General features: G+C 38.7%; 1 protein-coding gene across 7 annotated transcripts in view; it reads left to right on the forward strand.

Annotated features, from left to right (window-relative positions):
* Positions 1 to 25979, forward strand: part of KYAT3 (kynurenine aminotransferase 3) — a 62945-nt gene that overhangs the window by 4929 nt on the left and 32037 nt on the right. For 3 of the 7 annotated variants that reach the window (XM_087447959.1, XM_087448002.1, XM_087447966.1), the window contains 5 exons: positions 1386 to 1485; positions 17751 to 17809; positions 18410 to 18554; positions 21657 to 21806; positions 25110 to 25196. In XM_087447959.1, the coding sequence (XP_087304085.1) occupies positions 1387 to 1485; positions 17751 to 17809; positions 18410 to 18554; positions 21657 to 21806; positions 25110 to 25196 (540 nt within the window). In that variant the 5' untranslated portion in view covers position 1386. Of the gene's footprint in view, positions 1 to 1385; positions 1486 to 11384; positions 11404 to 17750; positions 17810 to 18409; positions 18555 to 21656; positions 21807 to 25109; positions 25197 to 25979 lie in introns of those variants that run through there. The other 4 variants (XM_087447981.1, XM_087447975.1, XM_087447987.1 and 1 more) reach the window with 2 other exon arrangements.

Raw genomic sequence — 25979 nt, forward strand, 5'->3', positions numbered from 1 at the left:
CATAGAGTATGTCTCTTTTTCTAGAGTTTGATTATTAGAGATAGAGGAAATGCGATCCACGGATAGAATATTCTCAGAGTAAAACCTTATGAGAAGTTTCTGTTTGCCTGAATCTTTTTCAAAAGCTGAGTTTTCTTCCACTTCTAAGTGGCGGTACATTCTATGTACAAGCAATACGTTCTCTTGCTTTGATCTCCCTCCATTTACTCATGATTGATGATTTCCTTACAGGTAGAGAAGTAATTCAGAATGCATGCCTGTTATGTGACTGGAATCTATTGAATTGGCTTCCTAGCTATCTATGGAATTGTTGAGGGAAGTAGGATTTGAGAAAATAACCTAAGATTCATTCATATATTCTTTATATTTATCAAGGGTGTAGGGCTGGAAGACAAATCCTCTACCCACTGGGTCCTTCTGGCTGGGGTACGAATTAAATTGACATGAGAAAGAATAACAGGAGAAAATCAAACAAAGCTTTATATAACATGTATACATGGGAGAGACCCAGGAAAAACTGAGTAGCTCGCCAAAATGGTGGAGGCTTTTATCTTAAATACCATCTTCAGCTAGAGACAAAGGAGGATGTTGGGCTGGGGGGAGTCAGCTATGGGAGATTACCAGAAAAGCACAGTCAAGAAGAGTAAGGTTATTATGGAGATTTAAGTCCTGCCTTCCACGTTGATAAGAGTTTTTAGAGATAAGGTCATCCCCCCTTCTTCCTGGTACAAAGAAGGCGATACTTTTACAAACGGAGATTTCCCTTACAAATGTAAATGTCTCTTACAAAGAATAACTTCTACTTTTACTTGGTTTTCAGAGCTTTTCCTATGTCTGCTTGTATTAAAAGTAACCAGCCCAAAAGAATCTTCACGCCAGAGACACATTTTGGGGTGGCCAATTCTGATGCCCCACAAGGGCTTACTCTAATCCTTTTCAAATAATTTTCTAAATAATCTGTTTCTAACAACTTCAATTTGCTGTTACAAATTGTGCTTTTACTAGTGACTATTATCCAGACGATTCTAAAATTTGAGTAGTTCTTAGATTGAAATATTCTGAATTTTATAGCTGCAAGAAATGGAACTTTTACTTACTGTAGCTTAATGCTATTGACTAAATAGAACCTTATTTTTTAAATTCGCAATATCCTTACAGATCTCTAGTTTAAATTGACATATGCATAAATTTGTATAAGATAAGGAGTATTCTATTAGAATGATTAGAATGATTCTAGTGATGAGATTACATCATAGAAAACTCAGCTATCAAAAATTTGTGTATATATTTTATATAAGCTTCTGATCTATCAGCTAGCTACAGTGTCTGATTGATATAAGTATCACAGGTTTGCTCCCTTTAAAAATTTTTCTTTTATCCTGTAGCATGTTTTTGGCCCAGAGGAGACTCTGCTCCCTTGGCAGTAGAACTAAATTCCTGAAGACAATTTATTCTTCAAAAATCCTCGGACTCTCTACTTCTGCTGTAGGTATTGCTTAATCCCTTACAGATTAAATATTGTACATATTCTTCGATATGTCAAAAAAAAGATGCAATTTATCAAATACTTTATAAGTATTTTATTGGAGGGAATATTTCTGTTTTATAAGCTGAAGTCATCTCTTTCATTGGCCAGATCTGACATTCGCTGAGCAACTGCTTGCCTGTCTCTTTATCAGGCATACTGCTGGGCATTGTGTATTCATTATCTCATTTTATCTTTACAAATCTCTTCAAGTTATGAATTGTTATCTTCCTGTTTTACGAAGGAGAAAGTGGAAGCTTAGATAGGTTTAGTAACTTGCCCAAGGTGCCACAGCTTGTAAGTGGCATAACCGAAATAGCACACTCACCCCTGTCTAGTTCGGTCATGGCTGGCTCTGTCTACTCAAGAAAAGATATTGCAGTGGCTATAAGTGCAGGCCCCGTGACTTCCAGTTTATGGGAAAGACGGCAGATTGAGGGCCAGGTTATGTGACGTGGAAAAACAAATTCAGAATGTGGGTCATAACCACAGGATAGGTAACTGACCCAGTTTCTTCAACAAATCAGTGGCATGGGAAAAACGTGGGAGGGGGTGTTTCAGAGGGCTGCTCCAGGATGAAAAGAAACCTAAGAACCACAACCACCAGCACGATGTGTGGACCTTGTTGAGGGACTTGATCCAATCAATCAACGTGTAAAAAGATATTTTTAAAGACGACCAGAGAAATACGAATGTGGATTGGGTATTAGATGATACCAAAGAATTATTGTTAATTAATGTGATAATGACATGGAAGTTACATAATAGTTTTTAGAGCTATCTGCCAAGTATATAGGGGTAAAATGACTTAAGGTCTCAGATTTGCTTTAAAACTACTCAGCAATAAAAAGATAAAAAGTAAAAGGGAAGAGATTAAGCAAAAGAGGCAAAATCTTGATAATTATGAATCTGGGTAACGTGTATATGAGTGTTTTATATTATGTTGACTCCTCTGAAATTGTCCTTTTTGTAGATCAAAAAAGTGGGTGAATATTGGCAGTTTCAAATTGTTCAACCTAATTCTAGTCTCTCAACTTTTATGTACGTTTGAAATTTTCATAAAAACCATCATCAATTTCTTCCTTTATATGTAGACACTATGATTTCTACCCCTTAAATATCTTGAGTTGTATCTCCTCTTTATTACCACCATGACTACCTTCGTTCAGGCCCTCCTCCAGACAGAGAAGTTGATTGAAACCAAGGAAGTGGGTGTAATCACCTAGGGTGATCACATAAGGCCATGGTACTAAATTAAGGCTGCTTGTGTGCAGATTTATTATCTGCAGAGCTCTGTTAGAATGTACATGCCCAGGACCCATCCTAAGAGAATCTGATTCGATAAGTTTGGAGTGTATTTTGAAAAATCTTTCCGGGTGATTCTGATGTACATCCCAGGTAAAAACTACTGTGGTGTATTATTCAAATCTGCAGATTATTTGGGATAGAATTCAACCCTTTCCATCTTTAACAACCACATCAGAAAAGTCCCTACTTTGCTGTTTATCAGAGGCTTTGCAGTTAAATAGTCACACAGATAAATAAGTATTCTTCCTGCTGTTAGGCAAATGATAAAAGCAGACTGATCAGTGGTATCAAGAGTAGTGGTGATAAGTTTAAATCAAGAAAGACTTAATAGAACCAGCCAGACTACTTACTGTCAACCTGTTTTTTCACTAGAAAGTTATTCTCATCCACAACATCATTAATATTGAAACTTAGCATAAAAGTTACCTCTGAGGAAGGAAATATAATGGGGGATGGGCTGCACTTTAACTGGATCATTTGCTTTGTTTACAAAAAACATTTTTATTGCTTCTGTAATTTTAAATAAATAATATTTTAAATGTTAAGGAAAAAAATTACTGCTATATAGCAAGAAAAGAAACAAGAGGGACCCAGGATGAAAATCACTACCTGTCCCCTATTTTAGCACCTAGATCTTAAAGGCTTAGAAACTGGGAGATAAAATTTATATTATCCTCTGGTGCCAGAAAGCCAGAGAATGAATTAATAGATAGATGAGAGAGAGCCAGACAGAGAGAGATGGAAGGAAGGGAGGGAGGGAGGAAGCAAGGAAAGAAGGAAGGAGTAATTGTTGATGAGAGGTCTCATGGAGCACCAACTCCTGCTACCTAACAATGTCACCGTTTGTTAGTCTAGTCTTCATTTAAAGTTTAGCCATTCAGATTACAGTTTGTAGCCCATTGGTTTTCTACTCTTCTTCCATTAATCTGTTGTCTGCATATCCTCAAAATAGCCTTCCTAAATAGGCCTTCTCAGGGAAACTATTCTTATGATACTATAATGGTGGATACATGTAACACATTTCTCAAAACTCATAGAACATAAAACACCAAGAGTGAAAGACAATGTAAACTATGGACTCTGGGTGATAATGATGTGACAGTGTTGGTTCACCTTTTGGAACAAACAGACCACTCTGATGGGGGATGTTGTTGGTTGGGGAGGCTGTAGGGGTGGCAAGGGAATAAATGGGAACTCTCTGTACTTTCTGCTCAATTTTGCTAATAAGCTAAAACTGCTCTAAAAAAAATCTATTAATTTTTTAAAAAAAAAGGTTTTCTAAAATTACATGCCCACCAGAGAAGCACAAAACATTTATTTTATAGCAACTAAAACAAAAACTTTCCCTTCTCCTTCAGTCTGTCCTTCCCTAAAGAAATCACAGCCCTCTTTTCTGATGTGAAAACATTATCTGTTGAACGTTTAGTCCATACCCAACATCTGCTTACCCTATTTGGTGTAAAGTTACAGTCATTCGTCCTTAACAGTGGAGATACCTTCTGAGAAATGTGTCATTAGGCGATTTTGTTGTTGTGCGAACATCAGAGTGTACTTACACAAACCTAGATGGTATAGCCTACTACACACCTAGGATATTTGATACTAATCTTATGTGACCACTGTCCTATATGTGGTCTTTCATTGACCAGAACGTCATTTTACAGTGCACGACTGTACTCTTCCTTTCTGTATCTGAGAGAATCTTTTCCACTTTTTGAGTGGGCACTAGTTTTTTAGTATATGGTAGGTACCAAGAACTCTGCTTTTCCACTATAGATTTAGTTTATTTAATCATCATAACAATTGCATGGAGTATGCGTTCATCTTCCTTTTTTAACAAATGAGGAAACTGAGTTTCAGAGAAGTCAAGTAACGTGCCTACTGTAACACAGTAGTTTTGTTATTTAATTTCAAACTAATATCTATGTGGCTTGAAAGCTCTTTGCATTAAACAACCTTGGAAATTTTAATTAGAATGTAGGTGTATATTACGGAGCACAGAGCTTGGCAGGTCTGTGAGGGACTGTGCACAGGCTTGCCCCGGGTCTTGCTTTACATCTCTTTTTGGTATAAGTGCCCAGGAGAAAATGCCTATCTGTCAGTCTCAAATGCAAATTTGCATGAGTTATCCTGATTGGTTTGGGGGCTGGGGGGAAGGCAAATGAGATTATATAGTCTAGACAGCCAAAAGAGCTCACCCCTGTGAGCATGGGTGGGGGCTGTAAACTCACTCACCAGCTACTAGCTTACTCATGAGGTCTTTGCTTAACCCAATTTTCAAAGATAATAAATCAGACTTTTTTTCTTGACCTGACTCTCTTTCCTGGTATTCTAGGTATGTATTTACTTATTCTATCAGCTCTCAGGTTTAGGGAAACTCTTATTTCCAATTTTAAAAAACAAAATTCATCTGAGTCCATTTTAAAGATCTTATTGGCTTTATTCAGTGATTCATGAATCAGGCATCATCCAATCTAGCAGATAGAAAGGAGCTCTGAGGAGCTGTACAAAATGAAAGACTTTTATAGACAGAAGGGAGCTGGAACAAGGGAGTTATAGTAGCAAAAAGCAGATTGGTTATGGCAAGGTCACCTTCCTTTAGGGGATGGCAGGGGTCCATCAGACAGATGACCTCACTAGTGCTGATCAGGTGATTCCTGATTGACCGGTTTAAGTTTCCATTTCTGGGAGAGACCAAAAGTGTACTTAAGTGAAGTCTCAGTTTGGTAACGTGGGGCTTGGCATAAGTGACTCCATTTTGTGCCTCTTTTCTTGTTTTTAATACCAATAAGCTTGTTTCTCTAAAGGTATTGTTAAAAGATAATTTTCACAAAAAGGCAAAACCGTGACTCAAACAAATATCAAAATGAACATGTGTTAAAGATTTTTATTTTATTCATATAATATGAGAGAACAAAGCAAAAGTTATAACCAATTCAAGGAAAATTTGAAAGGCACAAATTTATATGCAGTAAAGGAACTGAATTGTAAATAAAGACAAAACTGGTTTTTCCACAAGGTGGAGGGAAGTCAATCAATACTCTAGAACCAGAGTTTGCATGCCTATCAGTTACCTTCAGTTTACAAAGGTGCAAAATAGCTCAAAGACCAGTGCTAGCTCTGCTACAATCAGCCTTGTAAGGGTATGCTCTAGCCACTGCATCGTTTTCCATTAAGGTACACATTTTTTCCTACAGTATATTCTCTCTCAGAGGGGATCCAGATTTCTTCCCTTTCACTCATTTGTTTAGTCAACAAACATCAAATAGCTACCACATATCAGGAAGAAGTAATTATAAAATAAAACAACTAAATATGTATTGCTTAAAAGTTCCAGGTAAATATGTGTGCCTTTGAGTTCATTATGATTGGATTTTTCCCTTGTTTATCTCTAAGTTTACCGTCCCTACTTTGCATTTCCACTTCTGAGTTTTCCTTTCAGTTCTTCTACCATTACAGGAACATTCCATTATTTTCCTATGCCATCCAGTGGCAAAAGAATGTAATTTGTCTGTTTTTTTGAATATATAGTCACACCTTGGAAAACATCTAGAATCTATGAGATAATTCTGTTAATGTCTGCTTGCTTGAGGAGCATTTTGTCCAAAGGGAGAAAGAGGACGTGATTTCAGAATACCTTGGAAGCTCGTTTTTTTTATTTTAAAGAATTTCTTATTTTTAATAGACTTGATCTTTTTAGAACATGGGTTCAGAGGAAAACTAAGCAGTTCCCATATATCCTCTGCCCCTACATATGCATAGCCTTCCCCATTATCAACATCCCCCACCAGACTCATACATTTGTTACAAACAATGAAACTACATTGACACATCATTGTCACCCAAAATCCATAGTTTACATTAGAGTTCACCCTTGGTGGTATACATTCTATGGGTTTTGGCAAATGTATAATGACATGAATTCACCTGTATGGTATCATACAGAATAGGTTCACTGCCCTAAAAATCCTCTGTCTTCTACCTATTCATCCCTCCTTCTCGCTACTCCTGGAAACCACTGATACTTTTTTGTCTCCATGATTTTGCCTTTTCTAGAATGTGTATAGGTAGAATCGTAAAGTATGTAGCCTTTTCGGATTCACTTCTTTCACTTAGTAATGTGCATTTAATGTTCCTCCATGTCTTCTCAAGGCTTGATAGCTCGTTTCTTTTTAGCACTGGATAATATTCCGTTGTCTGGATGTACTACAGCTTATTTATCCATTCACCTACTGAAGGACATCTGGGTTCTTCCAAGTTTTGGCAGTTATGGATAGAGCTGCTGTAAACATACATGTATAGGGTTTTATATGGACATAATTTTTCAGCTCCTTTGGGTGAAATACCAAGGAGAGTGATTGCTAGATTGTACAGTAAGAGTAACTTTAGTTTTATAGGAAACTACCCTGGCGGCTTTTTAAAATCAGCTATATAAAGGTACAATAAACTGCATCCATTTAGAGTGTACAACTCAATGATTATTTAAAGATGTATATACCTTGAAACCACTGCCACAATCAATGTACAGAACATTGCCTTCACCACTAGAAGATGCTTCATGTTCCTTTGCAGTCCATCCCTCACTCTGCTGATTTGCTCTTTGTCAAACATAGATTAGTTTGCTTTTTAAAAAACTATTATTTTATATAAATGCAATCATGTAGTATGTATTCTTTCATTTATGGTTTCTTTCACATGCATAATGATTTTGAAATTCACCCATGGTGTGGTGTATCAGTAGTTCATTCCTTTTTATTGCTGGGTAATATTCCCTTATGGATGTATCATTTGTTTATCCATTCACCTGCTGATGGATTTGGGATTATTTCCAGTTTTCAGCTATTTTGAATAAAGTTGTTATGAACACTTGTGTACATGCCATCGTGTGGACATAGGTTTTGATTTGTTTTGGGTAAGTGCCTAACAGTGGAACGGTTGTATTGTGTTGTAGATTTACGTTTAATTTTTAAGTAACTGCTAAGCAGTTTTCCAAAGTGGTTGTACCATTTTACATTCCCACCAGGGTTGTTTAAGAGTTCCACCTGCGCCACATCCTTGCCAGCACCCGGTATCTATAATTTTAGCCATTCTGATGGGTATCTAGTGGTACCTCATTGTGGCTTTAATTTGCATTTCCCTGATAACTGATGATGTTGAGCATCTTTTATGTGCTTTTTGCCCATTCATATATCCTCTATGAAGTGACTGTCGAATCTTTTGCCCATTTTCAACTGGATTGTTTGCCTTCTTCTTGAGTTGTAAAAGTCCTTAATGTATTCTAAATAAAAGTCTTTTGTAAGATACATGTGTTGTAAATACTTTCTCTCATTTTGTGGCTCATCTGGCAATTATTTAAGAGATATTTGAGCTCACTGAGTGATATTGCAGGGGATGAAAAAAAACCAACTTTTTCTTCTACCCTTCTAGGTTTTCTGGCTGAGGCACAAGAATCAGACTGACAAAAAGACAGATTAAAACAAGAGTAAAACAAAGAGTTTATTAACATGTGCATTGCACATACACACAGGAGAACTCAGTGATGAGGTGAGGGGGGTGAGAACTTGGACTTCTATAGCATCTTAACAAAGAGCAGTAAATTTGTAGAGAAGTGACAAGACGAAGGAAAAGGAGTTTGGGAATGGAATGTAGGGTTGTTTTAATAAGGTTTGTGGTGTAGATTCCTCTGGTGCTATCTCAGCTGATAAGAGTCTAGAATTGTCTCTGGTGATTAAGAATCCTCCTGCCTATCCTGGTAGAGAAGGGGAGGGCAGAGTTTTTCTTGTGTCTGCTTCTTCTGAATTACCTTCAGCTCAAAATGTCCTTATGTGAAAGTGGCATATTTTGGGGTAACATATCCTGATTTCTTATAATAGCATAATGGATTCATGGATTTTTTAAGTCAAGCAGTAATAATAAACATTTTTTGAGTGTTCACCATGTGCCGCTGCATTAAGTGCTTAACGTGATATCTCATTTAATCCTCGTAACTGTCCTATATTGTAAGTACCATTTTTATCTCCAATTTAGTGATGAAGAAGTAGGGGTTTGGAAGGGTTTAATAATTTTATTTATTCATACTGTTAATGTCTTTAATCACCATAGTGTGGGTCCCTAAGTAAAATTATTGTTAGTTCAATACATATATCCTACTGAGAGTCTAATATATGAATATAAAGATACAGATATATGTACAAATATAGGTATACTTTTTTTCTAGGCTACCTGAAAGATATAAGAAATGAGACAAAGTTCAGGTTCTAAAAGAAAACCTGAAAACAGACATGTGCACACATACCATAGAAATTGGGATGGGTAGAAGGAGAGAGATATAGGGGCGAACAGGGGAAGAAAAGATTAATTGTAACTAGGGATCTGAAAACATTCCTTAGACATTCCATCTAAGGTATATCTTGTCAGGTAGATTGTATTTAAATAGCTGGATACATTAAGTTCCTATAGCTGCTGTAACAAATTATCACAAACTTGATGGCTTAATACAACAGAAATGTATTCTCTGGAGGCCTGTTCCAAAAACAGTTCTGGAGGCCAGAATCCAAAACCAGTATCACTGGGGCAAAATCAAGGTGTCAGCAGGGCCACACTCCCTCCAGAGGCTCTAGGGGAGAATCCGTTCCTTGCCACTTCCAGCTTCTGGGGACTGCTGGCATTCCTTGGCTTATGGTCACATCACTCTAATCTTTATGGCCAGCATCTTCAAATCTCTCTCTGCTCCATCTTCAAGGGGCCTTCTCTGTGTGTGTATAGTCTCCCTCTGCCTCCCTCTTGTAAGGATACCTGTGATTACATGTAGGGCCCACCTGGATAAGTCAAAGTACTCTCCCCATCTCAAGAGCCTTAATTTAATCACATCTACAAGGATATAAGGATATATTGCCATGTAAGGTAACTTTCACAGATTCCAGGATGTGAATATGTTTGGGGAGGTCATTTCTGAGCCTACCACATTGGGCATTATGGAGAAGATCATATCAAACAGAGGAGAGAACTCAAATAAAATCATGGGAAATAGACACATACTGAATGCAGTCAGAATGGCAGGTGGTCCTATGCTATTGAATCATTGTATGTGAGGGGATGACATGGTGGGAGAGAAGGCTGGAAAGAGATTAAGGGCCTTGAATGCCAGGTTGGAATTTGAATTCCATTCCATAGATTGAGGAATCACTGGAGATTTTACAGCAAGATAGTAGCATCCCCTAATCTATGTTTTAAGTACATAACTCTGACGCACCGCAAATGATGGATTAGAGGCAGCATGCCATTGAATTAATTCAAAATGAGGATAATTAAAAAAGGGAAGATTTCATCCGTGTGTTTAGAAAATACTTTTGAACACATTACCTTCCATACGCCGTTTTACATACTGGAGATACGGATCTGAACAAGACAAGTCTTTGTTTTCTGAGGTTTTCATTTTAGTGAGAGAGTCAGATAATTAACAAGTGAAAATAAATAATTTCAAATAGTGGTGAATGTCATAAGAAAATTCAGTAAAGAAATATGCTAAAATTTTGGTGGTACTAGTGGGAGAGAAGGGATGGGTAATGCTAGGGCATATAGTTTTGGCAGCCGTCTCTGCGAAAGTTCTGTTTCAATAGAGAGCGTATTGAATAGAACAACATAAGGAGCCAGCCATGTGTAGATCTAAGAGAAGGGCATTCCAGGCAGAGGACACAGCGATTGCAAAGGCTCTTATGTCAGTCAGCTTTGCTGCAGACCCCAAAATCTTACCTTCTTATATCAGTAAACATTTCGTTCTCATTCATGTTATATGTAGGCTACCAGTCAGTTGTGGCTTTGCTTCCAGTGGCAGCTCTGCTCTGTGTCTTTTTCTTCCATGATCTGGGCTAAAGGAGTAACCCCTCTCTGAGACATGGTCTTCTCCTAGGAGAAGAGAGAAGAACTAGAGGCCGAGCCAAACAATGCAACAGCATTTATTAAATCTTCTCCCGGACATGGTATATGTCACATTCACGCACACTTCAGTGACCAGAGCAAATCACATGGCCAATCTCACCTTCGGAAAAGGTGATATATCCTGCTCACTGATATATCCCAAGCAGAAAAGTGCCTTAAACATAGTAAGTATTCAGTAAATATGTGTTGCAGGAATGAATGAAAGCCAGTGTGGTTAGATATAAGGGAGACATGAGATTACAGTCACTAGCAATCAATGAGTTGGCACATAAGGGGAAACTTAATTTCACCCTGCCTTAGAATTTGGTCCTCCAGTCTGTCTTCCCCTGGCTCTCTGTTCCAGCAATAGAAGCTTGAGCTCCGTCCTTCAGCTCTGCTGTAGAGGCAGGGTGTCCACACCACTCTCCCTATTAGCCTTCCCATTTAGAGGGCCTTGCATGGACTGCTGTGGCCTGAGACCCTCCCTCCTTCTAAGGAGAGCATTTCCTCCTGTTTTTCTGGAAGATGATCTTTTCCCCATTCCAACCATGTGTTTCATAGGTGCTGGTATATTTATAGAGATACTCTTCAGGGGCACTGACCGGTTCCAGCTCAGGGAGAACACCTGGAAGGGCCGGGGATTGTGGAGTCAGGTCTGTACCATTTTTTGATTGGGTAGTGGGCGTATTAAGGACATCATCATTAAAAAAATTTTTTTAAAAGACATCATTTAGTCAATCACTCCTACACTCCTCATGATATTCCTCTACACTGCTTTCTCTAATATTTTTTTATCATAGTCTTAATAACCATTTTAATTTTTTTTTTAATTTTTACTTATTTATTTATTTATCCCCCCAAAGCCCCAGTAGATAGTTGTATGTCATAGCTGCACATCCTTCTAGTTGCTGTATGTGGGACGCGGCCTCAGCATGGCTAGAGAAGCTGTGCGTCGGTGCACGCCCAGGATCCGAACCCAGGCCGCTGGCAGCAGAGCGTGCGCACTTAACCACTAAGCCACGGGGCCGGCCCTTAATAACCATTTTAATATAGCACTTTTTAAATTGTTGGGGAAATGCCACAGTTCTTTAGCCAAGGCTTGACCATTCAGAGCTCCTTCCTAGAATTTTTTAAATTGGAACCAGAGAAAGCAACACTCAGTTTCTCTCTGGTGGTGAAATTGGGAGGTATGACTGTGTTTTGTCTCAGGTGGAGAAGAGCTGACTAAGACTGGGTAGAAACATAGATGAAGCAGAGCCCTGGTTAGGTTCAAGTTTCTGGTTTCAGTTACCCTTGAGCCTGGCTGTGCTTCCTTCCTTGTTGTGGTGACGTGAGCTTTCTAATCAACTCTTGTCGCCTAAACTGTTTCAGATTGAGTTTCTGTCTGTGCAACTAAGAGATCTGGTTAATACAGCTTTGGAGCTTCAAAGGCATCCATGCACTGGACTGTTTCTCACCCTCAAAGCCAGGAAAGAGTGTAACTAAGTTTCTTTTTAGTCATGTCGGGAACCATCAGACTTCTAGCAGACTCTCAAACTGGTAATGTGTCAATAAATTGCCTTTCCAAAGGGAAAAATGTGGAAAGTTTCTTTTTAAAATCTGTATTTAGAGGCTGGCCCGGTGGCGCAAGCGGTTAAGTGCCCGGGCTCTGCTGCAGCGGCCTGGGGTTCGCCGGTTCGGATTCCGGGCGTGCACCGACGCACCGCTTGGCAAGCCATGCTTTGGCGGCGTCCCATATAAAGTAGTGGAAGATGGGCATAGATGTTAGCCCAGGGCCAGTCTTCCTCAGCGAAAAAAAGAGGAGGATTGGCAGATGTTAGCTCAGGGCCGATCTTCCTCACGAAAAATAATAATAATAAAATAAATAAAATAAAATCTGTATTTAAATGAAAAAGACATCTAGGAAGTGGTGTGTTAAGGAATGAAGGAAATGATACTGTGTCATCACCGTGGTTGTTGGAACATCAAATTATATATATATATATATATGCCTTATATATGTATATATCTATAAATTCCATATATATATATGGAATATATATATATATATTTCCATAAAAGTAAGTCTAAAGTTACTGTGTTTGGTTAGTTTAGATAGAACCAGGTGACTGTGATGTTGAGAATTTTGTCATCTTTCTTGTGATAATTAATACTTGTGTTACAATAGGGCATTCACCTTCCACATCAAACTTTAAAACTAAAGGACACAGAGCACAGTAGACACGCACTGCCTACAATTACAATACACTGGAAACAACCAATATCCAAACACTGGGAGAATGAATGAGTCAAGTGTGATACATGAACAACCTGAAATATTACCTACTAATCAAAAGTGAAAATTTTACGATGACTAAGAGAATTCATGAAATGTTTGATACTCTTGAGAGAAAAGGCAAGATGTATAAAAACATTACAAGGGATTGCAATGATAAACACCTAATTCATAGCTCTAAAAGAGAATACATGTTTTGGCTACCCCAGCAGCCAGGCGCCACGTTCAAGGCGGGCCCATTATGCGGGTACTCACTGTCTGTTCCAGCCTAGTCTTGAAGTACTTGAGTCTACCTGCTTCTAACACCTGATTATTGTCCTCACGTCTCCAACCGTTAGCTGTGTTATTTCTGTTTCTGTTCTTGTCTTGCACTCTTATCTTTTTTATGCTTGACTCATAGCCTGTGCTTCATCGATATTACCAGCCTTGATTTCCCAGCTTCAGCCCACCATTTGGGAAGACTTTCTGCACCTGTCCTATCTCACCTGAATGCAGCAGGTCTTAAAGGCAGACTCCTCAAAATATATACAATTGAAATTTTAGGGTCTTAGGATACTGGGTAATATTTTTTTTCTTCTTTCCGAACTTTCCTTGTTCCAGCACCATCGCAGTAAACGTTTTCAAGACTTAATAACAAGAAACCTTTTCTCATCTCTGCCAAGAGTGGCATCTAGTGGTGATTCTGTAGAACTGCATTTTTCAGCCTCTTAAAAAAAAAAAAAAAAAAAAGATGCTGCTAATTATTTCACTAGCAGTTTTGTGTTTATAACATAGCAGTCCAGTATATGTATGCCAGGCATTAGCCTACGTGGGAGCAGAAGCCACCTTGTGGAGTTAGCTGGTCCAGAAATTATACAGGCATTATAGAATTTATACACCTGGGGCTCACACTTAATTCCCCATAGGATTCCAGGTTTATTTAATTTCCCAACACTGGATCCACTCTGGAAAGTCCATCTTGGACAGTGAGCATTTGCACCTACTGCTGAATCTTGGTATCTTTGGACATTGTAGGCTGTCTTATACATTTTCACCACTTATTAATTTCCTTCGGCTGCCTTAACAAAGTACCACAAACTAAGCAGCTTAAACAACAAAAATGTATTACCTCACAGTTTGGGAGGCTAGAAGTCCAAGATCAGGGTGTCGCCAGGGTTGATTCCTTCTGAGGGCTCTGAGGAAGAATCTGTTCCATGCCTCTCCCCTGACTTCTGGTGGTTTGCTGGCAATGTTTGGCGTTCCTTGGCTTGTAGAAGTGTCGCCTCTTTCTCTGTCTTCATCATCAAGTGGCATTCTCCCTGTATGCCAGTCTGTCTCCCAATTCCCTCTCTTTATACCAGTCATCTTGGATTAGGGCCCACCCTAATGACCTCAACTTATGACATCTGCAGTGAACTTATTTCCAAATAAGGTCACATTCTGAGGTACTGGGTGTTAAGACTTCAACATATGAATTTGGGGGGAACACAATTCAAGCCGTAACAACTGCCTATCTTCTTATACCTCCAAACTTCAATTGTGCCATGTTGTTGGCAGGCTTAGCCGTGAAATTGCTAAATGTAAGTGGAAGTGATGTGCGTACGGCTAAGCAAAAACTTGCAAGAATTTTTTTTCCCTGTGCTATGAAACTGGCAGTGTTCCAGATAGAGGCAGTTTTCATTAGCCTGTGTCTCAGAGTGACAGTGACATGAAACAGCACTAGCTGACCTTCAGAGGATATGCAGCATGAAAAAGAAATAAACCTTTATGATTTTAAGCCACTGAGATTTTGGGGTCATTTGCTATTGAAGCATAAATTAACTTAAGCTGACTGAAACAATAAGTACCTAGCATAACTTAAGCGAACACCATAAGTTCACTCCTGATGTGTGGGGTTTTTTTCATTTATTCATCAGATATTTGTTGAAAACTTGCTACGTGCTAGGCATAGCACTCTGTGTCACTCTGGGATGGTTAATTTTATGTGTCAACTTGGCTAGGCCACTGTACCCAGATATTTGGTCAAATACCAGTCTAGATGTCTCTGTGAAGGTATTTTTCAGATGAGATTAACATTTAAATTAGTAGACTTTAAGCAAATTACCCTCCATAATGTGGGTGGGCCTGATCCAATCAGTTGAAGGCCTTAAAAGACTGAGGTCCCCCACAGGAAGAGGGAATTCTGCCTCCAGACTGCCTTCAGACTCAAGCTGCAACATCGGCTCTTCCTTGGGTCTCCAGCCTGCTGGACTGCTCTGCAGATCTTAGACTGGGCAGCCCCCAGAAATCACATGAGCCAGTTCCTTAGAATATATCACTATTTATGTATATATATGCACATCCTATTGGTTCTGTTTCTCTGGAGAATCCTGATTAATATAGAGACACATCAGTGAACAAGCTAGAAATAGTCCTCATAGAGCTACAATCTAAGGAAGGATACAAATAGAAAACTTACAACGTTATGTAGTAAATGCTGGACAGTACTCCATGTGATAGGAGCACGTAAGAGGAGCTCTAACCTTGACTTGGGGAATCAGGGAAAGCTCCCTGGAGGAAATAAGGTCTAACCTGAGAACTGAAGGTGGCAGGTGGAATGGGAGTTAGCCACGTACAGGGACAGGGTGGTGGGGACCAGGGATTAGACTGAGTGTAGAACATGCATTCCCAACAGGGGCATTATTGCCCCCAAGGGGGAGAAAATTGATGCTTGGCAGGTGAAATAAACCTTAGCTTTACAATGTTTTGTGACCATGCAAAGCTCAACTTTATATGACAAAATCTTAATGTTTAAGATTTAACGGAGGAGCGGGAGAGATGATTAGATAAAATGTCTCCTTGGGGGGCAGTGATGAAAACGAGGTTGGGAAGCATTGGAATAGAAAGACCAGTAAGGTAGAGGAATGATCACATGTGAAGCTACGGAAGTGAGAGAGAACACGGAATATTTGAAATATGAGAATGGTTGAGGCATAGTGTTGAGAAGGAGTGGAGGCAGGGAGAGAGTAGTGAGAGAAAAGGTTGTTCTAGACACAAATTTTAAAGAAAATTGGATCTGAAAATGCACTGTGACCTCAGTTATCTGAATATATTAAGTAAAATCGGACTTGGTGTCTAGATTCTCTGCTACAGACTGCTCACTTTTTTATATATGAATCTGCTCTTTGTGTTTGTAGTCACATACTAAATGAATCATTAAGTTTTAAACATTTTTTATAGATGGCAAAGGACAGTTGTTAAATTATCTTTTTCTATCTGTCATTCTGGGACTTTTCTGTTGTATAATTGTAGTCTCTAGAATAGCATCAAGTTCAGGTGGGCACTTAATCATAACACTGCTCTGGAAGCACATTACCCTTGGGGGAATTTCATGTGATTCACTTTACTGGAGTATTAAAGGTTAAAAATAGGAGAGTAAAACAGTATTTTTCTTGGTTCCATTATTGGGAATAGAATGAGAACAATGATCTATTTAGTAACCATTATCGTTATCTTCCTCCCACATTGAATTAAAATGACTTTAATATTCTATTAGGAAAATCTTTATAAAAAGGCTGCCAATCATTTTCTTTATTTCCAGCAGCTTGTTATCCTGAACTCAAAGCTAATTCAGTGCTTTTGAGAGATAGTATAAACTTAGTTTTAGAATCTTAAGAAGTAAAAAATTATATGCTGTGTCATAATTTTAACTTTTAATATTTTCCTACCACAGCCCTAGCTTGCTTGATGTAAGTAGACCTGATCTAAGTGTCTAATACACTTTCCGCCCCCCCCCCCAAAGCCCCAGTAGATAGTTGTGTGTCATAGCTGCACATCCTTCTAGTTGCTGTATGTGGGACGGGGTCTCAGCATGGCCGGAGAAGCGGTACGCCGGTGCACGCCGGGGATCCGAACCTGGGCCGCCAGCAGCGGAACGCACGCACTTAACCGCTAAGCCACGGGCCGGCCCTCTAATACACTTTTTTAAGAGGCGGCATTCCAGTAATGTTTTTAGAAGGTCTTGTTACATAATAGACAGTATATGGATATAGTTCTGAGTATGTATTCTGGAGTCAGACTGCCTGGGTTCAAATCCTGAGTTGAATCTGTTTGGGTTTAAATGTTACTGCTTTCGTAAACTTGGGCAGATGTGTAAAGTTATGTGATCTTATCCTCTCTGTCCCTCACTTTCCTCAAAGGAAAATTACGGCTCGTACAGAACCACTACAGAGGGTTGTTGTGAATAGTGAGTGACTTATGTAGAACACTTAGAACAGTGCCTGGAACATTCAGTCTCATTAACATTAGCTGTGTGATTATTTGGAACCCCTTATTGAGTAGTTTGAAAACCATTTGTTGAGTGCCTCGTATGCCATCCGAGGAACTTACTTGTGAACTGTTAGTACGTCTTACCTAAAATGATCTTCAGAGCACAACTCAAGGTATCTTTTCAAACTGACTTTTTAAATTATCACTATTGTTCTGTTTAGTGCATTTCAGGCCTTTATACTAACTTGTATTTCAGGCTAGGATGATATTTTTGTTGTTGTGCAAGAAGATAAACATCTAAGAAAAAGCCTCCCTAGGGCAGTAGGTGGGAGATGAATTCCTCTACAGAATTTTGTACTGGAGTCTAGAATTTATCTTTATGGTACTGCTTTTTCCATGGTGACAATATGGAAAAGGAAGACTTACCCATGATTTTCTGACATTTTTGTATTTTGATTCAAGAAGTTTAAAAGCCCTTTCAATATTTATATCTTTCAGAAAATGTCTTCAAAATTCAAAAATGCAAAACGAATCGAAGGCCTTGATAGTAATGTGTGGTGAGTACCTTAGAATAAGCAATAATAATTCGGTGAGGTTTTCTCCCTGCACATTTTTATATCCTTAGTTGGGAATTTTTAGCCTTATTCATAGTCTGTAAATAAAACCACTTATTTTAATTCATCCATTAAATGGAAATGGAAGGGAGTTAACAATCCATGCACTGATTTATTCATTTAGCAAATGTGTCAGGCCCTGTGCTAGAAATAGTTGGAAATGGGTGGAGAAAAGGACAAATTTTGTTGATGCCCTCATGGAACTTACCTTCTAATCCATGAACTGTCCTGCTCAGCTCTGCTCTCTCATGGTTGTTAAGAGAACCTAGCAGCTGCTGGTATGGTTAAAAAATATATATATGACTTAAATATGGGTATCATGGAATTGAGATTTGTAAGAAACATTAAGTTCATTAGTTGAGCCATCATTTTATTAGGTCAAGTCATTTTGTAGATGGTAAAATTTTTGTTGGAAACTCATTTTTTTTTAATCTGTAAAACTAAACTATGTCTTATTTTTCCGTTCATAATAAGACTATGAAGTATAAAAAAGCTATTTTTGTAACTATAGTACTTGTTAAAATTAGTATTTTTTTATATTAGGATTGAATTTACCAAGTTGGCTGCAGACCCCTCTGTTGTGAATCTTGGCCAAGGCCTTCCAGACATATCCCCTCCTACGTATGTAAAGGAAGAATTGTCAAAGATTGCAGCAATTGATAGCCTGAACCAGTACACACGGGGCTTCGTAAGTATATGAGGACCATGTGGGCATGAGCTTGTATTTTATATTCTACTCTGTGTGAATGTACTTCTACCACTTCTGTGTAATTGGCTTTCTGGGACCAGCTGTCCCAACCTGATAACCAGAGGAACTTGCCCTTATCTCCTAGGATGAGCCGTCCCCTACTTCCAGCCCCTCCACAGTCCAGTCTTGGCCCTTCCTTTACTGTTGTTCCAGGATGGGGTCCTATGGCAACAAGGGAGGGAGAATATTCTCTTGAGTCATGTACTTTCTCTTCCATTAACCCTTATGCAGCCTCAGCACTGGCTTCTTAGTTAATATCCTCTATTTCCAACTAGTTAGAGTCAGCCCTCCATATCTGCAGTTCTGCATGCGCAGATGCAACCAACCTCGGATGGAAAGGCCTCCAATAGTTGTGTCTGTACTAAACACGTACAGACTTTTTTCTTGTTGTTATTCCCTAAACAATACAGTACAACAACTATTTACATAGCCTTTACATTGCATTAGGTATTATAAGTGATCTAAGATGATTTACAGTATAGGGGAGGATGTGTTTAGGTTATATGCAGATACTAGCCGTTTTATTTTAGAGACTTGAGCACCTGAGGATTTCGGTATCCCTGGGATTTGGTATCTCAGTCCCCCTCGGATACTGAGGGATGACTGTACTTTCTTCCTCTCTACCTCAGCCCAACCTCCCTCCTTCTGTGATGAAATGCCTAGGATATCCAGAGATTTCCTAGGTTCTACAAAAAAAGTACCACAACTTATTGAATTGAGCAGGGTTGCAGGACACAAGCTAGTATTCAAAAATCAGTTGTATTTTTATGTATGGTACTAAAAATAAACAGTTTGAAAATAAAATTTTTTAGAATAACCATAGCATCCAAAACCATGAAATATTTAGAACTGAATTTTTAAATATATGCCAGATCTGTGCACTGAAAACTACAAAACATTGCTGAGAAAAAGTAAAAGTTACCTAAATAAATGGAGTGATAGATGATGTTCATGGATTGGGAGACTAAATATTGTTAAGATGTCATTTCTCCCTAAATTGATCCATAGCAGAGTTTGGAAAGATAAGGCCTCTGGGCCAAATCTGACCCACCCCTGATTTTGTAAATGAAGTTTTATTCGAACATCACCATGCCTGTTCATTTCCGTATTTTCCAGTTTTTGTAAATGTATGTGAGTGTGCGTGTGTGTCTGTGTTGGTATCACTGGGAACGAACGGCTTTGCACTACCACCAGGTTGTGGACATTGGTCACCTTGGGGATGGGAAGGAAGTGACGTTGAGGAGAGATCATAATTTTTCTTTACACATCTTTGTCTACTTTTACTTATTATATGAAGCATGAATTATTTTTGTAATTAAAAAATTTTTAAAACACAGACCCTTATCATTCTAAGGAAAGATGTATGGTGTTTATAGTTGCTTTCAGATCACTCTTTACTAGAATTTGTTAGACCTGGTATTAAAATGAAATTCGAAGGAAATTTTGGATTTCTAGGAGTGCTGACAACCTTCTCTTGCTCTTTCCACAATTCAAGTGTATTTTTTGAGCTTGAATTTAAGTGATCTTTTCTTTTTGCTAATATTTTTTAGTTTACTGGCTGTGATCTATCACTTCCTCTATTATTAATTATACCTAGTTTCTCTAATATAATATCTCCTGATTTCAAAATGTGAAAAATGTGCTATAGCTTTGTTTTTATTGATTTTAACTGGGTGAGAGTCTGGGACATACTAGCCAGTGTTCTGAAAGGAATAAAAAGGTGGCAAGTAAATGCATCGTTGACAAAAAGTGCCTCTTTTTCTTCACATGAACTGGAGTGGACAACTTTGAAGGAACTAAAGGCCCTTTTACGTCACAAACCTGGGGCATATCCACCCAGCCTCCCTCTTCTGCAACCTGACCCAGTTTATTCCTCGGGAGCCCGAGGGCTTTCCGAACAAAGCCCCATGACCTGCACTGGGACTCTCACAACTAACAGAAAATCAGAGTAATTCCCCAAAAGCAAAAAGGGAAAGTACATGCTGGACAGAAGAAAATAAGAAATACTGACTTTGATACCAAATAAGACAAGGGAAGGAAACAAAGAGAAGGAGGGAAGGGCAGAGAACATAGAAGAATTGAGGAAGAGCTAATCAGGGAGTCCTAAGAGTCCCCACGCCTCAGACTTTGTGCCTTTCCACCGTCTCGTTCCTCTGGTGACAGTTCTCCTAGGTAACCACTGCTCTCTTGGGTCTCGCTGTGAATAATGTTCCACTTCTTCCTAACTTGTACTGTCACACCAGCACTACTGTGCATGTCGTTGGTGAATTTGTTTTTGCGCTCTCTCCGTAGTCCATTGGTTAGCATAACCTTTCCTTCTGCAATTTGGAAGAACCAATTTCCGGGATATACAGTTAATGCTGGTTTTTTGGCTTATTTTAACTGGGGAAAAAAATCCAACTCTATTCAATATGATTTAATTATTGTTAAAAATAAAGTAATTGCATGTGATTTAATTGTCAAAAAATGTACTGCCAGTGCCAGCCTGGTGGTGTAGTGGGTTAAGTTCGCGTGCTCCATTTTGGTGGCCTTGGGTACGCTGATTCGGATCCCAGGCTTGGACCTATGCACTGCTCATTAAGCCACGCTGTGGCGGTATCCCATATACAAAATAGAGCAAGATGGGCACAGATGTTAGCTCAGGGCTAATCTTCCTCAGCAAAAAGAGAAAGGTTGGCAACCAATGTTAGCTTAGGGCCAATCTTCCTCACACACACACACAAAAAATATACTGTCAAAAATATATTTGGTATTGAAGTCAATATTTATTCAAAGCAAATACGTTGAAATGTTGTATTCCAAAACCAATCATTTAATAGGAAGTTTTTAATCATTAGCAAGTCTTCATGACCATTCACGGAGGAACCCTCTGAGGTTAAGAAAAAAAATTTTTTAATTTACTGCCATTTAAAAATACAAATTTTCTTTGGATAATTATAAAACCCAAATTTTTAAAATTCTTACATTTTAGAGCCAAATTACGTCCAAGAAGTAGATCCCATAATCAAATTCAAGGTATTTTTCCTCTTTTTTATTCAACAGGGTCATCCATCACTTGTGAAAGCTCTGTCCTGTCTATATGGAAAATTTTATCAGAAGCAAATCAATCCAGATAAAGAAATCCTTGTGACAGTAGGAGCATATGGATCTCTTTTTAATGCCATTCAAGGATTAATTGATGAAGGAGATGAAGTAAGTATTATCATGTTACCTGTATTAATCGTTATCATTTGTCCTGCCTTTGAATCTTTTACTTATTTTATGCTTTATTTTATTTTTAATTATTTTTGAAGTGGAATGCATATGCAATAAAATTCACAAATCTTAAGTGTACAGCTTGATAAATTTTTGTATGTATCCATGTAACCACACACCAGGTGAAGATACAGTACATTTCCAGCACCCCAAAAGGCTCCCTTTTGCCCCGTCCTAGTCTAAATGCTCCCAGAGGTAACTACTCTGCTGTCTTCTGTCACCATAGGTTCTTTTTGCCTGCTCTTTAACTTGATATAAATAGAATCATACAGTATGTACTCGAGTCTGGCTTCTTTCATTTATCATTATGTCTGTGAGATTCATCTGTTTTGTTACATGTAGTTCATTCTTATTTTTACAGCCTATTTAGATGAAGGCAGGTGGAAGGGCTAGCAATGATGGGGAAAATAATTCTTTAGTTTGCACTGCTAAAATAACCTTTCATCTGAACTCAATCAATAAGTATTTGGTCAATGTCTTTTTGTGCCCGGTACTGTTAGCAGCACCGTGTGAGGGATGTGTAACGAGAAGGTTGAGTGATTTCTAGTGGTTAGTACTTTGACCCACTTTGGCACCGAGCTCAGTCGGCTCTGCCCCTACCTCCCCATTAGCATTCCAGGACCCCTGCTTCAATATTTCCTGACCTCTTTCATTTGTTCAGAAATTATTGAGGATCTCCCAGTGCTAGGTCCTGTGGGAAAGAAGATTTTTAAAAGACAGCTTCCACGTGGAAGGAGTTCTCTGTCTAGTAGAGGAGACAGGCTTGTGCACAGATGAATAGGAATGTGATGCGATGGCCAGTAGTGGAGAGTGTATCAGTAATGGTGGTACCAAGGGAAGAAGTGATCAACTCTGCTAATGTGGGTCTGGAAAGCTCCAGAGAGGCGCTGCTTACGCTGAATGAATATTTGCCCTGATCTATATTGTTAATTCCTTTCTTTGAATGCTCATGCACTTTATCTGTCCCTCTTTTATAACAGATACCACATTACTCTGTGTTATGTTATTCTTTTACGTCTCTAATTCCCTCTACTCAGCCAGACAATAAGCTACTTAAGGAAACGTGTTAAGGAAGTGCAGTTCTACTGTCATATACATCATCTCCTTTAATCCTGTGAAATAGTTGAAAGTTTTGTCTCATGCATTAGGTTGTTAATCCTTTGCTGCCTCCTCCTCTGCACTCTGTTGGAGATCCCAAGGCTCAGCCCTTGGCCTTCTTTGTTCTTTCCACCCTGATCACCTTATCTAACATTTGGAAACCACACACACGGCACTTTCTATCATACTGACCTATTTTATTTTCTTTATAGCATTTATTACTATCTGAAATTATCTCATTTACCTCCTTGTTTTCTTGTTTATTATCTCTCTCAATAGAAGGTAGGGGCCGGCCCGGTGGCGCAAGCGGTTAAGTGCGCGCGCTCCACTGCAGCAGCCCAGGGTTCGCCGGTTCAGATCCCAGGCTTGCACCGACGCACCACTTGTTAAGCCATGCTGTGGCGGCATCCCATATAAAGTAGAGGAAGACGGGCATGGATGTTAGCCCAGGGCCAGTCTTCCTCAGCAAAAAAAGAGGAGGATTGGCAGATGTTATCTCAGGGCCGATCTTCCTCAAAGAAAAAAAAAAAGAATGTAAGTTCCAGGAGAACTAGTTTATTGCTGTACTGCCAGCATCTATAATACTGAGTGCTCAATAAATATTCTTCAGAAAGAAAGGAGAATTATTCCCATTGTAAAAATAAAGAAATTACAACAAAAAGTGTCAAGTATATTATTTCAATTTTATGTCCCTCACCAATTTATTTTCCTTTATTGAGCTCTCACTTCATATCAGGCACTGTGTTTCTCACCAGGGTTGCAAAGATAGGTCGTCTTAGTCCCTAGAATTTCACAGGCTATTAAGAACTTATAGTCCGCTTGAGGGAAAGACCTGTTCCTGGTTCACTTCTTTGTTCTGCACAGTACCTAACGCCTACCATAGCACATTGTAGAGTAGATGCTCAACGTTTGTTGAATGACTAGGACAAACAAAGGGGCTTTAGAATGTAAGGGCCTCATATGACTCCTCTGAGAAAGGGCTTGAACAGATATTTCACATCATAAGAAATACAAACAATGGAAAGTACAAATTTCAGCCAGCCCCAGTGGTTTAGTAGTTAAGATTCGACGCTCTCACCACCATGGCATGGGTTCGTTTCCTGGTCGTGGAACCACACCACTCGTCTGTCAGTTGTCATACTGTGGTGGCAGCTCACATAGAGAACTAGAAACCAACAACCAGGATACACAACCATGTACTGAAGCTTTTAAAAAAAAAAAGTGCAAATTTAAAACAATAATTAGGTATCATTAATTTAACCAACAAAAAGTTAAATGAGACAATTTAGTGTAGACTTGTGAAATTATAAATTGTTGCCAGGTTTTTCAAAAGCAGTTTGGCTATATATTTAAAGTGCCATAAAGATGTTTATACCCTTTAATCTAGCAATAGCAATCATGTCAATTTATTCAGCAAACTCTTTAAAAATAGAGAAACTACACATACAAATGAACATAGCATTGTAATTTATACAAGCAAATGATAAGAAAATTATTCTAGAATTCAGTAGACTCTCAAATAACCATTAAAATAATAAATATTAAATTTCACAATAATATGAAATTTTGTGAAATATTGCTAGGTTGAAAAAAGATAGAAAAATTGCATGTCTACCATGGTTACAAACTATGTGTTCAAACTCTCCTTATAGAAAAGCAAAAAGTCAGGGATGCTAGATCCAGCCTGTGGATTGCAGGTGGCATACTGACTGGGCTGGTTGGATTGGCCCACTGACCCAAAAGCCAGGCCACTGAGAGAGCATATAGGGGCAAAGGGGCAAGGAGTGCATCTCAAGGGGCTAGCACAAAAGACAGCATGCAGACATGTCACCTGGAGGGAAATTGTAGGTATCGGACAATAACAATAAAATAACTGGTCTCCCTGCATGCACTCTTTGTTTCAGGATGCTTTTGAGAAGAGAAACATCTTTACTCTCGGGATCATACTTATACATCAGCACTTCATAGTGACAGAAGCAAGGCTATAAGAGAAGAGAGCACTGAAATGCTCTCCGTTGTGACCTGCTTTTTTCACTGCTGCATCTCAGCTTGTAGTACAGTGCCTCCCACATAGTAGATACACAGTATTTGTTAAATGAATTAATGATTGCTACTCTGTGTTCTTATGTGGTTTTATTCTAGGTCATAGTAATAGTGCCTTTCTATGACTGCTATGAGTCCATGGTGAGAATGGCTGGAGCAACACCTGTTTTTATTCCCCTGAGATCTGTAAGTTTGCCAAGACGATTCACATGCTTTAAGAAGTTTTGAAAATACCGATTACTTTGTCACCAATGAAGTTTCTACTTGGATTACATTTTGGGATTTACTGTATGTCTCTGCTGTGACTGAAGGTCATCACCAACTTTAAGAAGGGAACTTGTATTAATCAAACATGTGTTTGCCATGTGTCTCTGTTGTGTCAGCATCCACACTGTATGTAACATTATCTTCTGTGGCCGTGTGTCTCCCCCACCAATGGTGAGCACCACCAGGTCAGAGACCATTTTCTGACTCACTTTTACAGCACTGCTCCCCAGTGGCTGACAATGCAGGGTATACGCTAGGCGCTCAGTAAACGCTTGCTGAATTCTCAGTGAAGTGATTTTTTTTTATTCTGCTATTATCTTTAGGAATATAAGAAGGTATACGACCATTGTCTTTTAAATAGTCTTATAAAAATAAGTAATACATAAGGTGAATCACAGAATCTTCTATTAGCCTTACAGTATCAGACAGGTTAACCATAGTTATCACTGGCTCCTTTGAAGGAACATAGGCCCTTTAACAGCTTTTAATATTGACAGAGTTCTTGTTTCCATTTAACAGGAGTGAGCATGAGACTTAAGTGCTCTTGGGCTCTTAAGGCAGCACTAAAGCTTAGTTGTTTCTGTGTATTTTCTTTGTTAGTCGTTTATTCAGTTACCTTTGCCATGTCTTTCTCTAATTTTTTCCCTTATTGGGTTATTTAAATATAAGACAGCAAACATGAGTTAATTGAATTAAATCACA

The sequence above is a fragment of the Ceratotherium simum genome, chromosome 2, assembly GCF_057802395.1.
Source record: "Ceratotherium simum simum isolate JZ-2026a chromosome 2, ASM5780239v1, whole genome shotgun sequence".
In the NCBI taxonomy this organism is placed as follows: domain Eukaryota; kingdom Metazoa; phylum Chordata; class Mammalia; order Perissodactyla; family Rhinocerotidae; genus Ceratotherium; species Ceratotherium simum.